General features: G+C 38.7%; 1 protein-coding gene across 1 annotated transcript in view; it reads left to right on the forward strand.

Annotated features, from left to right (window-relative positions):
* Eip63F-1 (Ecdysone-induced protein 63F 1) overlaps positions 1-12417 on the forward strand; it is a 168797-nt gene extending 156380 nt beyond the window's left edge. Inside the window, exon 7 of the mRNA XM_067154637.2 lies at positions 12252-12417. Within this exon, the coding sequence (XP_067010738.1) occupies positions 12252-12274 (23 nt within the window). The 3' untranslated portion in view covers positions 12275-12417. The remainder of the gene's footprint in view (positions 1-12251) is intronic.
* Positions 12418-13080: the final 663 nt, after the last annotated feature.

Below are 13080 nucleotides of genomic sequence, written 5' to 3' on the forward strand. Positions count from 1 at the left end.
TGCTGCGTGGGAGATCCCCAGCACAGCAGGAGTCCAGGCTACATAGGGTTGGCACCCTTATTACATTTGGCTCTAAAATAAATTTAAAAGATAAAGACTCTAACATATAATGGATACAGACAGGGCTGTTTGCCACTTTATAGGACACTCCAAACATAGAACTCTCTTACATTTATACCACAGAAATGTTTTTACGTCTTGGAGGGCAATCGGGACAAATGTTTCTGCTCAGCCCATGTATCGTGCTCTTGATAGCCGACACCAAGTTTGGCCATACGTCAGTGATTAAGGGCCGCCATATTTACATGGAAGTCTCATGTTTTCTTGGCAATAAAAACGAGGTCTAGTAAATGATGAGTTCAGAAATCATGCAAATTAAAAATATGGAGGTACAAAAGACAGGTTAAAAAAAAGGCCGGGCGAGTTGGCCATGCGGTTAGAGGCGCGCGGCTGTGAGCTTGCATCCAGGGGATGTGGGTTCGAATCCCACTGTTGGCAGCCCTGAAGATGGGTTTCTGTGGTTTCCCATTTTCACACCAGGCAAATGCTGGGGCTGTACCTTAATTAAGGCCACAGCCGCTTCCTTCCAACTCCTAGGCCTTTCCTATCCCATCGTCGCCATAAGACCTATCTGTGTCAGTGCGACGTAAAGCAAAAAAGAAAGAATAAAACGGAGATAAGGTTGAAGAGAGAACAACATCTCTGTATGCCTATAAATGTCTGCACACGGTAGCTGAGGCCATACGATGATTATTATTAATGTACACAGAAAAGTTGGAAACAGTATTCAGAACGTTACCTGATGAAATTAAAAGATAAGGAAACAGATCTAATTTTGTTGGTTTTCTATCAGGCTTTGTTTCTTATCATTGTATGAAAGTGAAACATGGAAAATAACTAGCTCAGAAAGACTGAAGATGAGATGGGTAGAGATATCACAAATTGGTGAGAGGAGATCGATTTGGTTAAATTTGACCACAAGAAGAGATAGGACACTCAGGACTTGTTCCATTAGTTTTTGAGGGAAGTGTAGACAGTAAAAAATGGGAGGGGTAAACTAAGGTATGAATGTGACAAACAGATTAGAGCAGGTGTAGGATGTGGTAGTTCCACAAAAATGAAAAGGTTAGCACAGGAGAGGGTGGCATGAAGGGCTGCATCAAACCAGTCTATGGAATGATGACTCAAAAAACAGTTATTAGATGCTTGCCTCGTGATGTATGTAGCTCACTGCCTGCCTGTTCTCCCCATTCCTGCTATTTCACTGAAACAACATAAAGGTATTTTATTTGGACAAGATTGTTGAGGTGGATGGAGTAGATCGTACCGCCAGCGACTCCACGCCGAGTATTGGGCTAGCGGCTTTTGGCAGAGAAGCTCCTTCAGTTGAGTGGGGAAAATGCCACTGAAACCCAGCAGGCAGCATCTGTTCTCCAGGCTGGGAGCAGCCTCACTGAAACCTGCGAGTTAACTGTGGCGAGCGCATCGTCGGAACAAGGAGCTAAAGAGCACCCTCCACGGAGACAGCCTGACCGAGGAGCTCCCTGGATAAGGGGAACGGAAGAAGAATCAGTCTCGAAATATAGTTTCTAATTTTAAGGTTGAAGTTTTACTGCAAACTACAACACAAAAATGTTTACTGAGGACTTTATATTATAATAACATCAGTTGTCAGGAGAGTGTGTAAAGCTTCCCTCATTACACTGTACGACACGAAGAGCGCAAATCTATATTTCAATATGGCCAATGACATCTAGATAGAAGTCTGAGTAACACATTACTATTGCAGGACAGAATAAATATTAAAGTATCATTACAATACACTAATAAGTGATATGATAGGGTAAGCACGGGAGACTATGGAGGCTATCGGACTACACAAAAGAGTGGTTGAATGAGTGCCTAAAGAACTGGCAACATTAAAAATCAAAGTAAATAAATCTGTTACAGAATTCAGTAATGATGTGTTTTCAGTCCTATTTCAAAGTGTGTGAAGACTATCTTGAGTGCTGGACCCCCAGTGCTTCCTACTCATGACAGCAGAGCTGATCAAAAAGAGTAATATTTACAGAGGTGTGCAAATTATTAGGCTCAAACAAAAAAATCCACATACAACCCAGTTTCTTTTGCAAAACACGTTTATTAAATCACTCTACATAATGTTTAATGGTAACCCCTGTTATCTCTAATAATTTTTATACGGTTTGGCATCTGTTCATAAGTGTTTTACAATTTGCCTTGATATCTTGGTCCCTGTGCCATATCTTCACAATCTCCTCCAAAAGCTGAATCTTGTTCTAATCGTCTTCTTCTTCAGCTTTTTTTTAAAACTACTGCCCACAAGTTCTCGATAGGGTTTGCGTCCGGGCTGTTACCTGGCCAGGGAAGGACATTTACATTGTTTTCTTCTAGGAATTTGAGCACTGATTTGGCTTGATGACAGGATGCTCCATCCTGCATGAAGATGAAATCTCCATCCGGAAACCATTCTTTCAATTGTGGAAATAGTCAAGTTTCTTGTACTGTTCTTGTCTCATAGACACAACCTGCCAGCTCCATACCATCACAGATGTTGGATGCTTCCTGCCTCTGCGATGCACTGGGGATGAAACTTCTCATCCTTTTACTGAGCGCTTTCTTGGATTATAGAGAATATTGATTCATCAGAGAAGATGACCTAAAGAAAGAATTTAAAGGAACCATAAATATCATGCTACAGTAACTTTTAAAAACAAGACAAATATGTATCCTGTTGTGAGTTATATATTCACTTCATGAACTGCAACTTCTTTTCTGCTACTGGTTTAAAAAAATAATATTACTTACCCTACTTCAGTTGCTTCCAAATTTCTCCTGAACTTCCTTGGCCCAAATCAGCCTTTTTGTGGCCATTGCAGGCGTGATTCTTGCCTTCTTACGGGGTCTGTGTGCACAAAGTCGTCTCCAAACAACAGACTGCGATATCTCCACACCATACGATTTCAGATTGTCTGAAATGTCCTTACTGGATGCCCTTCTGTTCACTTTAGCTAACTGTATAAGTTTTCTAGTCATTTTTAGCTTTCGACCACAGTTGCCTTTTCGTTTTGTAACAAGCCTTGATTGCCACATTGATTCAGCTCACTGATTTCTGTGAAACATCCAGTTTTCTTGAAATATCGCGTTGAGAATATACCTTTTCTTTCAAGAGGCATGCAACCAAGGCTTTTTTCCTTGGTGGTAAGTCTGCTGTCTTCCCCACAACCACAGAAACTTCACATAAGAATCAGTACTGAAGTATCAAATACAAGAAAGATACTGCCTTTTTTGAAACAATGAAGCCTTGTAAATTACTAGAAACAACCCTTCTGACCATACATTACCACATACTCCTCAACAAAGCAAGAATGATATAGCAAATTACACATCAACCATTGCTGCCACCTCCAGAAAAAGAAACTTACCATGGCCCAATACTATGAGCAACACATAAACAGAGCTCAATGAAATGAAATCACTCATTCCTTCCTTATTTATTAAGATATCAATCGTGATAAACAGAAAAAATGTGAAAATACAATGGTGAGTCTAATAATTTGCACACCTCTGTATTATATACTGCTGCAGGTTACTTTTTAAATGTCTGTCTCTTTCTTTCTTTCTTTCTTTCTTTCTTTCTTTCTTTATCCATTTATCTTCCAGGTTTGGTTTTTCCCTCAGACGCAGCGAGGGATCCCACCTCTACTACCTCAAGGGCAGTGTGAGACTTTGAGTCAGGGGATCTCGCCCAAGGCCCCTTGGCCTTGTGAGGGGGATGGGAAGATTGGAAGGTATAGATAAAGAAGAGAGAAGGAAGCAGCCAGGGCCCGGCATTTGCCTGGAGGAGAAGCGGGGAAACCACGGAAAACCACTTTGAGGATGGCCGAGTTAACTCAGTTAACCTCCCGTTCCAGCTCTCGTACCACTTTTCAAATTTCGTGGAAGAGCTGGGAATCGAAGCCAGTCCTCCAGGGGTGGCAGCTAATCACAGTAACCAGTACAACACAGAGGCAGTTGGAACTCACTTACACCATGCACTGCCACACTTCATTGTCACCTGTCAGTGGCGGCTCCTGCTATAGGATAGGCCTGTGATGTAAACCAAAAACTGAAATGAATATATGACTTCAAACTCTTGGAGTGAAGTTGAAGCAGAAATGTGTTCCTTTGTTGATGAGGCTTACGCAGAACATTTCCTGTATTATTTAAATTCTCCATACCTTCATTGTTCAAAATATGTTGTCAGTTACAGCCAACACAACAGTTTATTCTTCTAAGTTTTACTGTTTTGCTGCCTGTTTTACAAAAATGAACAAGATTGGGCAACCATGGTGTAGGTCACCCATTAGAAATTAGTTCCTTTTTCTTCCTTGGTAGCTTAATCAACTAAAAGATTTTAAAAATTCAATTTCACGGTCGGGTTTAGACTTGTTTAACAGATTTTCATCACACTTTGATGCACTTGCATTAGAAGCGCTAAATTTCTTCAGTTTTATCTGGAGTCACTGCAGCCAGGCCGGGGTTTTAAGGCCAAATGCACTTCTCGACGCCACATGATTCTGGAGATGAAAATCTCAACCCCGGATCAACCGAGCAGCTAAACCACTGACCAAATTGTGACCCCCTTTCTATCCCGTGCGAAACATCTGAATTTTCCTTCGTGCACGCCCCCTTACAACTCTCCTGCACCTTCTCTCCTTGTCAACGCTGAGGACGAATATCATCATTGCCTTCCCTCTCGGAGCGCTTTTTAATAACACTGGTTTGTCATTTCCTTTTCTAATTGTAACTGTGAATGCTAATAAACATTCATGTAGATCAATTATGAAATCCTATACGGAATACGCTTAACCTTTGTAGTTCTCCTTGAGAAACTGAATTTATTTCTTGAGGGACATAACTCAGCAATTCTCTGAGGTGCATTGATTTGTTCACCAAACGTTATCTTACTGATGTTCCATGGAGATAATAAACACAGCTGATAACTCTGTGTTAACACATATAACCACTGTTTCACTGCAGCCAATTCAGCAACATTACATTCTCCCACTGTTAATTTAGCGAAAGAGGGAATCAAAATTATTTTTACATATTTATAATAGAACGTGCTTGGAAATTCTCGTTACTAATTCGTAAGACTTGTAGAGGGGTGTCTGGAGCTACAGGTACCACAACATGTTTCAATCTCCCATATTTGCTGGGTGAAGGAGTGACTTGTTTATTGGAGATGCAATGTGTAAAGTTGTGAGAGTGTGGGTAGATCATGTGACAACCAGTGCAGATGTGACTGAATATTCACCCACCAGAAGCAGGAGAGTTAAACAATTCATTTTGAAGCTGGCTGTTTTTAAAAGGCCAGCCTTTACTGGATGTAGAAGGCTAGGGCTTTACGTCACACCGACAGAGATAGGTCTTATGGCGAAGGATGTAGAAGGAACTTCACCCTATCTTCCCTGCCAACTGTCCTTCCAGTGCCCATTTTAATCTTCTTTTCTCATTCATCCATCCACTCGATATGTCCAAACAATTTCAGTCTGCTTTGCTCCAGTTTTTCATTTATCGATTGCTCCTTTACTTCTCTCCATGCGATTTATTTCTCACTCTATGGCTCCTTGTCTTCTGTACCAAAGTCGCATACGTCATTCATTAGACATTCGTTGGTACATTTCCATACCTGGTGATAAAAGACACACCCGAGTTGTATTCTGATTTCCATGTCCAGTCTTGCATTTTCCTTTAGTTCACTCCCAAGCTACTTCAAGTGCTCCACTGCCTCGAGTTCTTTGTTTGCAAAATTGGTTGGCAAAAATAACGCTCAACAATCAAGAGTATGTATGCAATAGGCATTTAGTGTCCGACTCGTTGGCTGAACGGTCAGCATACTGGCCTTCGGTTCAGAGGGCCCGGGTTCGATTCCTGGCCGGGTCAGGGATTTTAATCTTCATTGGTTAATTCCAGTGGCTTGAGGGCTGGGTCTTTGTGCCGTCCCCAACATCCCTGCAACTCGCACACCACACACAACACTATCCTCCACCACAATAACACGCAGTTACCTACACATGGCAGATGCCGCCCACGCTCATCAGAGGGTCTGCCTTAGAAGGGCTGCACGCGGCTAGAAATAGCCACTCGAAATTATTATTATAGGCATTTAGTAGGCTATTAAATATTCCTCCCTCTGCTAGCCTCCAGATCCCAAGGCTGCAGGTAGTTAGATAAAATCCACGTCGTACAATATCGGCCGGCATGTAAAAGATCTCTGGTAACACATTTGGTGTTTAATTCGCAAAATTAATTGCAACTCAAACATTGAAAAAACACATTGAGAAAATTAAGGTTGGAGTAGTAGAGTAAACAGAACAGGGCGTCCTGACCCCGGCATGTCTTATGGTGATGAAGAGGAAGGACAGAGATAGGATTGGGAAGGAAGCAACCAAACTGACCGTCTCCTGATTGTGGGCACCTTTGAGGAAAGGCCAAGACCTGTTTAGTTTTCACTGACAATCTTGCTCAGAAGATGCTAGAGAACAATATGAAATTGCTGAACAAAATCAACTAAGGAAAGACAAAATACATGACAGAGAGGTACATGGAGACAAAGCATGGAAAAATAACAAACAGAGAAGGTCAAATTACTGGAGAATGGATCCAACCAAATGAGTGGATAAAGATACCAACAAGGAAACTGGAAACGATCTACAGACTAACGCAGGGCAATATCTCACAAGACCAAAATCAGATAATATACTATAGTGCTAAAACAAGCTAAGTCTTTCATACTGAATACGAGAGGACAGCTGCAAGAACAAGAGAAAAAGGAAAGGAAAAATGAGGACCTCTACATTGAAACAACACAATGAGAAAATTAAGGTTGGAATTCTGTAGACATCTGTCAGGAAAATGGTGAGTGGGTGGTTTCCTGTGCAATGCACAGTGAATGGCTCGCTGTCTGTGGTGCTCCTGTGCAAAAATTGTTGGCACGATGGATGTGCCCTACTCATCGGACTTGAGTCTGAGACTAAAGGAACCACTCTGAGGGAAGAGTTTCCAAACTTCAAGCGGCACTGCTGCTGCTATCCAGACACCTGGCAACGAGTGCAACACTGAAGGTCCGGAGAGGTGTGTTGCCACTATTTTTCCCCCAGTCCTTGTAGCAGCACCGTGCTGTCAAACTAGATGGTAGGAAATTTTAAAATGGATGACTACACGTTGATACAAGACTGAACTTGAATACTCCAGTCATTAAAAGTGATGTCTCCTGCAGCATCATTCTGGTGAGAGTACTTTCATTTTATAGTTAACTCATTGGCTGTCATTGCCTACGATTCGACTGGTCAGCATGGTGGTTGGGCATTGTTCTCCTGTAATGGCAGTCAGATTGAGGTTCGTGACCTGTTGCTTTCAAACGTGGTGTCAAAATACATTAAAGTAGCAATAATAATTCTTCTGATCCTTCAAACTCCAAACGACCCTGTCTTAGATAGGTGAAGACAACATTCACAATCTTCTAGCAGTGATGCAAAAATTTCCAAGGCTTGTTCACTCCTCCGGTGGCAGGCACAGCACCAAGGCCACCAGGCAGCTGACCTTGCCTCTGGTAGATTTAGCGATAGTGATCATGAGGACCAGTTATTCAGCATCTGCAGTTGTAAATGCACCAGTGTGCCTACTGTTCTACATCTCCTTTCTTCATCAATAATGCCAGCAATAAAACCAAAGTCATGAAACCACCTTTCAGCTAAATGAAAAGTAAATACAATTGGCAAAGTGATGTAAATTGTGCTACGAACTGATTTGATTCATTATTGTCCTCAGTGCCCACTTTGTTTAGAGCCACTAGTGCTATAATACTCATTACTTAAGGACATTCTTATTACTAGAGCCCGGATTTCCATGCAAATGCATGTTCCTAAATAAACTAGTTACACTTCTGAAAATTTGCAAATATTCGTTTTATTACTAACCGGTTCCAAATAACCGAACTTTATCTGTGCATGTTTGCATGTTTTGGCCTTTTTGGGAGAAAATTCATGCATAATGCATATTTTGAACATTTTGGATTTAATAGCGAATAATTGGACATTTATATTGGATTATATGACTTTTCTTCTGACTTTGATGCATACATTATGTTAACTTTCATGATATTTCCTTTTCTGAACATGGGTTTGCAGAATTCAGGACCCTATATCCACGTTATTTGTTTATTATTGAGAGAGAAAGAAAATGTATTCCTAGCATACTCCTTGACAACCAAAGTTACATGCATAGAGGTGCTATAATCCAGTTAGCCAAGCACTTTCTTGTCTGGTACTTGAGTAAACATTGACATAAGCGGGAAGACCCCATGTCGACCGCTCTAATCCTTAGAAATAAGGTGTCCCAGTAAAAACTGAACCCTAAATTTTGCATTACTAAGTTAAATGCTATTCCTTTCCCCCTCCCATCTATGTTAGACGAAGAAATCAAAACTTGAATCACACTACTGTGACGCCACGTTACTGAGATAGCAGCTTACAAACCTTGGTTTTGCACTGAATCCTGTTTTGTTTTGCTAGAATTTCTTACCCCGAACTCCAAACTCTCAATGTTCACACGTCTTGAGGCCAAAATAATTGAGAAAAGAAGAGAGTTCGAAAGCAGCACGCTTACACGCTTCAAATTGTAATTTAGTGTTGGACTGTGCTGTGGAGTTTTGGTGTCATGCCACCTGTTAAAAGTCTACAAAAAACCTCATTCTAAATGGACTGAGGAAAGGAATTTATAAGTTAATTTTTGAAAAGAGATAACTTCAAATATACTTCGCCCTTAACGTCTTCATTTAAGTATGAACCTGTCACTTCTTGTGACGTAGAAAGATCATTTTCTGTGTTCAAGAATGTTCAGTCAGACAAACGAATGAACTTAAATGAAGAAAATGTGGAGAAATTAGTTGCTGTACAATGTTTCAAAAGGAAGTGAAAATATAACAATGGTGAACTGAATTTTGATAGTGCATATTTTCCAGTTTACTGTGCATGTTTTGCCATATGATAGTGCATGGAAATCCGGGATCTACTTATTACACAGCATCAGTATGAAGAACAACCAATCAAAATGTGTAATGTCCATTATTTTCAGGAGAAGCTAAAAACTGGTAACTCCTAAAGTATTCAATAAAATATAATGCAATTTTCACAGTTATTGGGATACTGAATTAGATGTCAATGTTGCATAAGATCGAGCTGTTAGAAAGTTCATTTACATTTAGACAATATACGTTTCCATCTATGTTATAAGACATTACATGTTTGGTGACTTGGCATCATTCGTTCACATTAATTTTCATATCTTAAAATTATAAGTTACAAAATTAGACTTTCAATCACTTCAAATTTACAGAACCTACTTAGAAAAGACTATCTGCCTGAAGGAATTCAACAGAGACTAAAATTACTTTGTAAAAACTGGTTCAGTACAATAATTTGTTATAGACAGGATAATAAGCTACATTTGTTACATTTATGCTCAACGATGCCAAAATATAAATATTATATGCCAGGAAACTGAATCTTAATGAGGCTCATTATAGTTCAGACCAATTAGGTAAGGATAGCTCAACACACTAGATTCGCACTTGTTTCCAAAATCAAACATGTCTACTTCCAATATTCCACAACCACACTTCACTAACTGTACAATAAACAATTTGTATTTGTAACCTTCTATCATATGACATTGTCAAGGTCATCAATAACCCAGCACATGCACTCTGTTCAGTGAACTTAACTGTCAAGCAACATCTTGAGAGAAATTTATGAATATTTAAAAAATAAAGTTATAATTATCGCCAAGCATAAACAGTCGTAATAAAGACACAAGTATGTTTATAACACGAGCGAAGCCATTATAGGCTTGTTGCATAATATACTATTTACGCATTTTATGAAAGGAAAATAAAATGAATAAATGTCATAGGTGGACATAATACGTTCTGATTCAGTCATCCGCGTGGACTTTCAGCCATTCATTTTCAAGATATTATTTTAATGTTATAATACAGATAGATAAAATCTGAATGCAGGAACGTACAGAGCACAAAAAATATTGCCTGAAACTGCATCAAACTCAATTTTGTTGCTCCTCAAATATGCTGTATTAAAAATACACACATTAATGACACCTCTCTTCAGGTGTGTGTGCAAATATTTCACTTGTAATGTTAAAACTACCTTCTAAGTAATAGAAAGAAAAGAAAAACATATTGGCTCCTGGGGTTCAATTAACTTTACAAAGCTATAGATTAAAGAAGTTGTAATTTTTCCCAGCTTTAACCCATTAGTGCATAGCGTTCGAAAAATCGGACATCATAAAAAATAAAACTGTGTGATATTTATACATGGTTTTAAGCCCGTGATACATTAGAAAAGCATAAAAAGACTATCTGCCTGAAGGAATTCAACAAAGACTAAAGGCTTTAGCTAACAAGTATCAAGAATACATCATTCTTCAATCTTCATTCTTACCATTCATTGTAGAATCACATTTATTGCGAGCATGGCAGCAAGACAGTACAAAGTTTTGTGCAACAGTCAAGATATTTATCTATGAATTAACAAATATTTCCAATAATTGTAAACTTTGGTATGAACCACATTGTTGACACTCCTATGAATCTACCAACACACAAAGATGTCAATTTTGTCTTATTATTGACGTGGCAGAGGTTTGTAAATATGTAGCTGTTCTGAAAATCGAATGCTATGCACAGGGAGGTCCTACTGCCTCAAACATTTGTATTCCCTTACAAGTTTAATAGTGAGTGAAATATTTGAAGTTCTGGTGGAAGAATCAACATTTGGAGAGACAGATGACAGATGTGAAACAGTTGATGATAATGATATGAGTATGAGGGTAATCTAAATTACCTTGGTAGAAACCTATTTCTGAGTACATGTGAAGGGCAAACTGCTTCAAGAGGATATGAAAAAGGAAAGCCTAGGCCCTGTGGCACTTAAAATATTACTGAAAATTCTACAGATGGAGCTGAAAAACCAGAAAATTGTGCTAAACGAAGCTGTCATACATAAGATTGGGCCAGTACCCCTGTTTCTGATATCCCTGATAGAAAATTCAAAAGCATTAGTAGTTAAATTGTAACACAAAAGAAGTAATCCCAAAGTGGAGAAGATCACAATCTACAACTCATTTAGTGACTGGTTGTGTTCCTGTCTCCTACTCCTCACCATCAGATGATGCGCAAAATTGTGAAATTCCGCTAGACTTCTTTCTCTGCCAATGGCTATACCTTTCCACCTTTCCAAATGTGGATAGTAATATAGGGCTGAAAGAATAGCCCTGCCTCTTATTGATGCAGGTGGAACTGAATCAAACAGGGGGCATACAATATTCTTTGACAACTACTTTACATTCCTGAAATTGGTAAGACATCTGGCTTCAAATGGAATAGGCACAACAAGGACATTTCAAGAAAACCAGACAGATAAGTGCCTTCAAAGAAAGGCAGACAGAAAAAAAAGGAGATCATACGAGTGCAGGAGTTTTGGTGGTGCGTTGCTGGTGCACTGGAATGACAACAGTATTGTCACTGCTGGTACAAACTACAAGCAGGTAGAGATAAGCAGTGAATCAAGGTGGTCCAGCGTAAAAAAATATGCAAAGTGTCTGTACCACAATGAAAGCTGTTCAAGTCCTATAGTGGCATCCGAAGAATGGATCAGCTTGAGCAGTATGGACTTCACCTGAAATGCTTTTGTTGATACCATAATCAGTAAACACATAACAGCAAATAGTGTACACAGTATTGTTATAAGTCTTTAGTGGAAATTGTAGATCTACTTTAAAGTGTAAATTGGATAAGGTGATCCAATATAATGCTGAGCAACTAGTGTTGTAGTATTCACCCCAGCGCACAGCGTCCGATATATCAGACGGCCTGTGTAAATAAAACTATCATGTGTATGAACATTTTGATTTTTGGAACATGTTTCTGCTATTATTAAGAGTAGAAATATGTAGATAAATTGAAATAAAACACAAAAAATTAACTTTATGCACTAATGGGTTAAAATACTAAGAAATATATTCTTTTTTATTCAAACTAACACAACTTGTGTAACTCTGAAAAGGATGTTCAGAAGTGGTTCCACAAGTGTCTTGTCTATCAAATATTCCCTCTGTCATACGTGTCTGGTCTACCACTAGCTACATAATTCCTTCTGTTCTGATTTCAGAGTTTGCCAGACTGCTGTTGTAGAGGCAGCGAACATGCACAGCCCATGATCATAGTTATCACAGATGTTAAACAATATCCTGTGTTCAAAGGTTCATTTCTTATTAGACTTGTATATTTTTATTGCACGATTGTAAATATATTTTCCTACGTTGTTGCGAGTACGATCCGAGCCCAGTTAATAACAAGCCTTACCTTTTGTTATATAATTGACTTTTGTACAAAATGAATTGGTAGTTTAATGTACAGTAAGAAATAAAAGAAGCTCTTAATGAAGAAGAACCTTTATTTAACAACAATACAACACAACACCTGCGCTTTGTCCCTAAGGAAGCACATTATTATACATATTCACTTTGATAACACTTTATTAAACAGATCTATACATGGGATAGAAAAAGGAAGACTTGGGGCAATAACATGCTATAAAGAATATATTATTTATTCATTTGTCTATCAAAAAAGTACATTTATAAATATAAAAATATAACTTTCCCTTCTTTGTTTTTTTGAAACATCTGAACAAATATTACTTTGGCACTTTAAGGGGACTTAGAGTGAATTTTTAACCTTGAATCATTTTCAAATTTTACATGTATATAGATTCAGGCACAATTACAGCATATTTACAATTGCAATATAATAAAGGTAACAGTTCTTGAATTTAAATTATTCAAATACTTTGAAATGTAAAGTCATGAAAAATGCTTCCCACAATGAAGTTTGCACATAATTAAATTTAAAATGTATCAACAGCAACTAAAAACATGTATGAATAGAAATGACCCTAGGTTTTCTCCCACAGAGTAACTGAAGTGGTACAGTATTAT

Source organism: Anabrus simplex, chromosome 10, assembly GCF_040414725.1.
Source record: "Anabrus simplex isolate iqAnaSimp1 chromosome 10, ASM4041472v1, whole genome shotgun sequence".
NCBI classification, from domain to species: domain Eukaryota; kingdom Metazoa; phylum Arthropoda; class Insecta; order Orthoptera; family Tettigoniidae; genus Anabrus; species Anabrus simplex.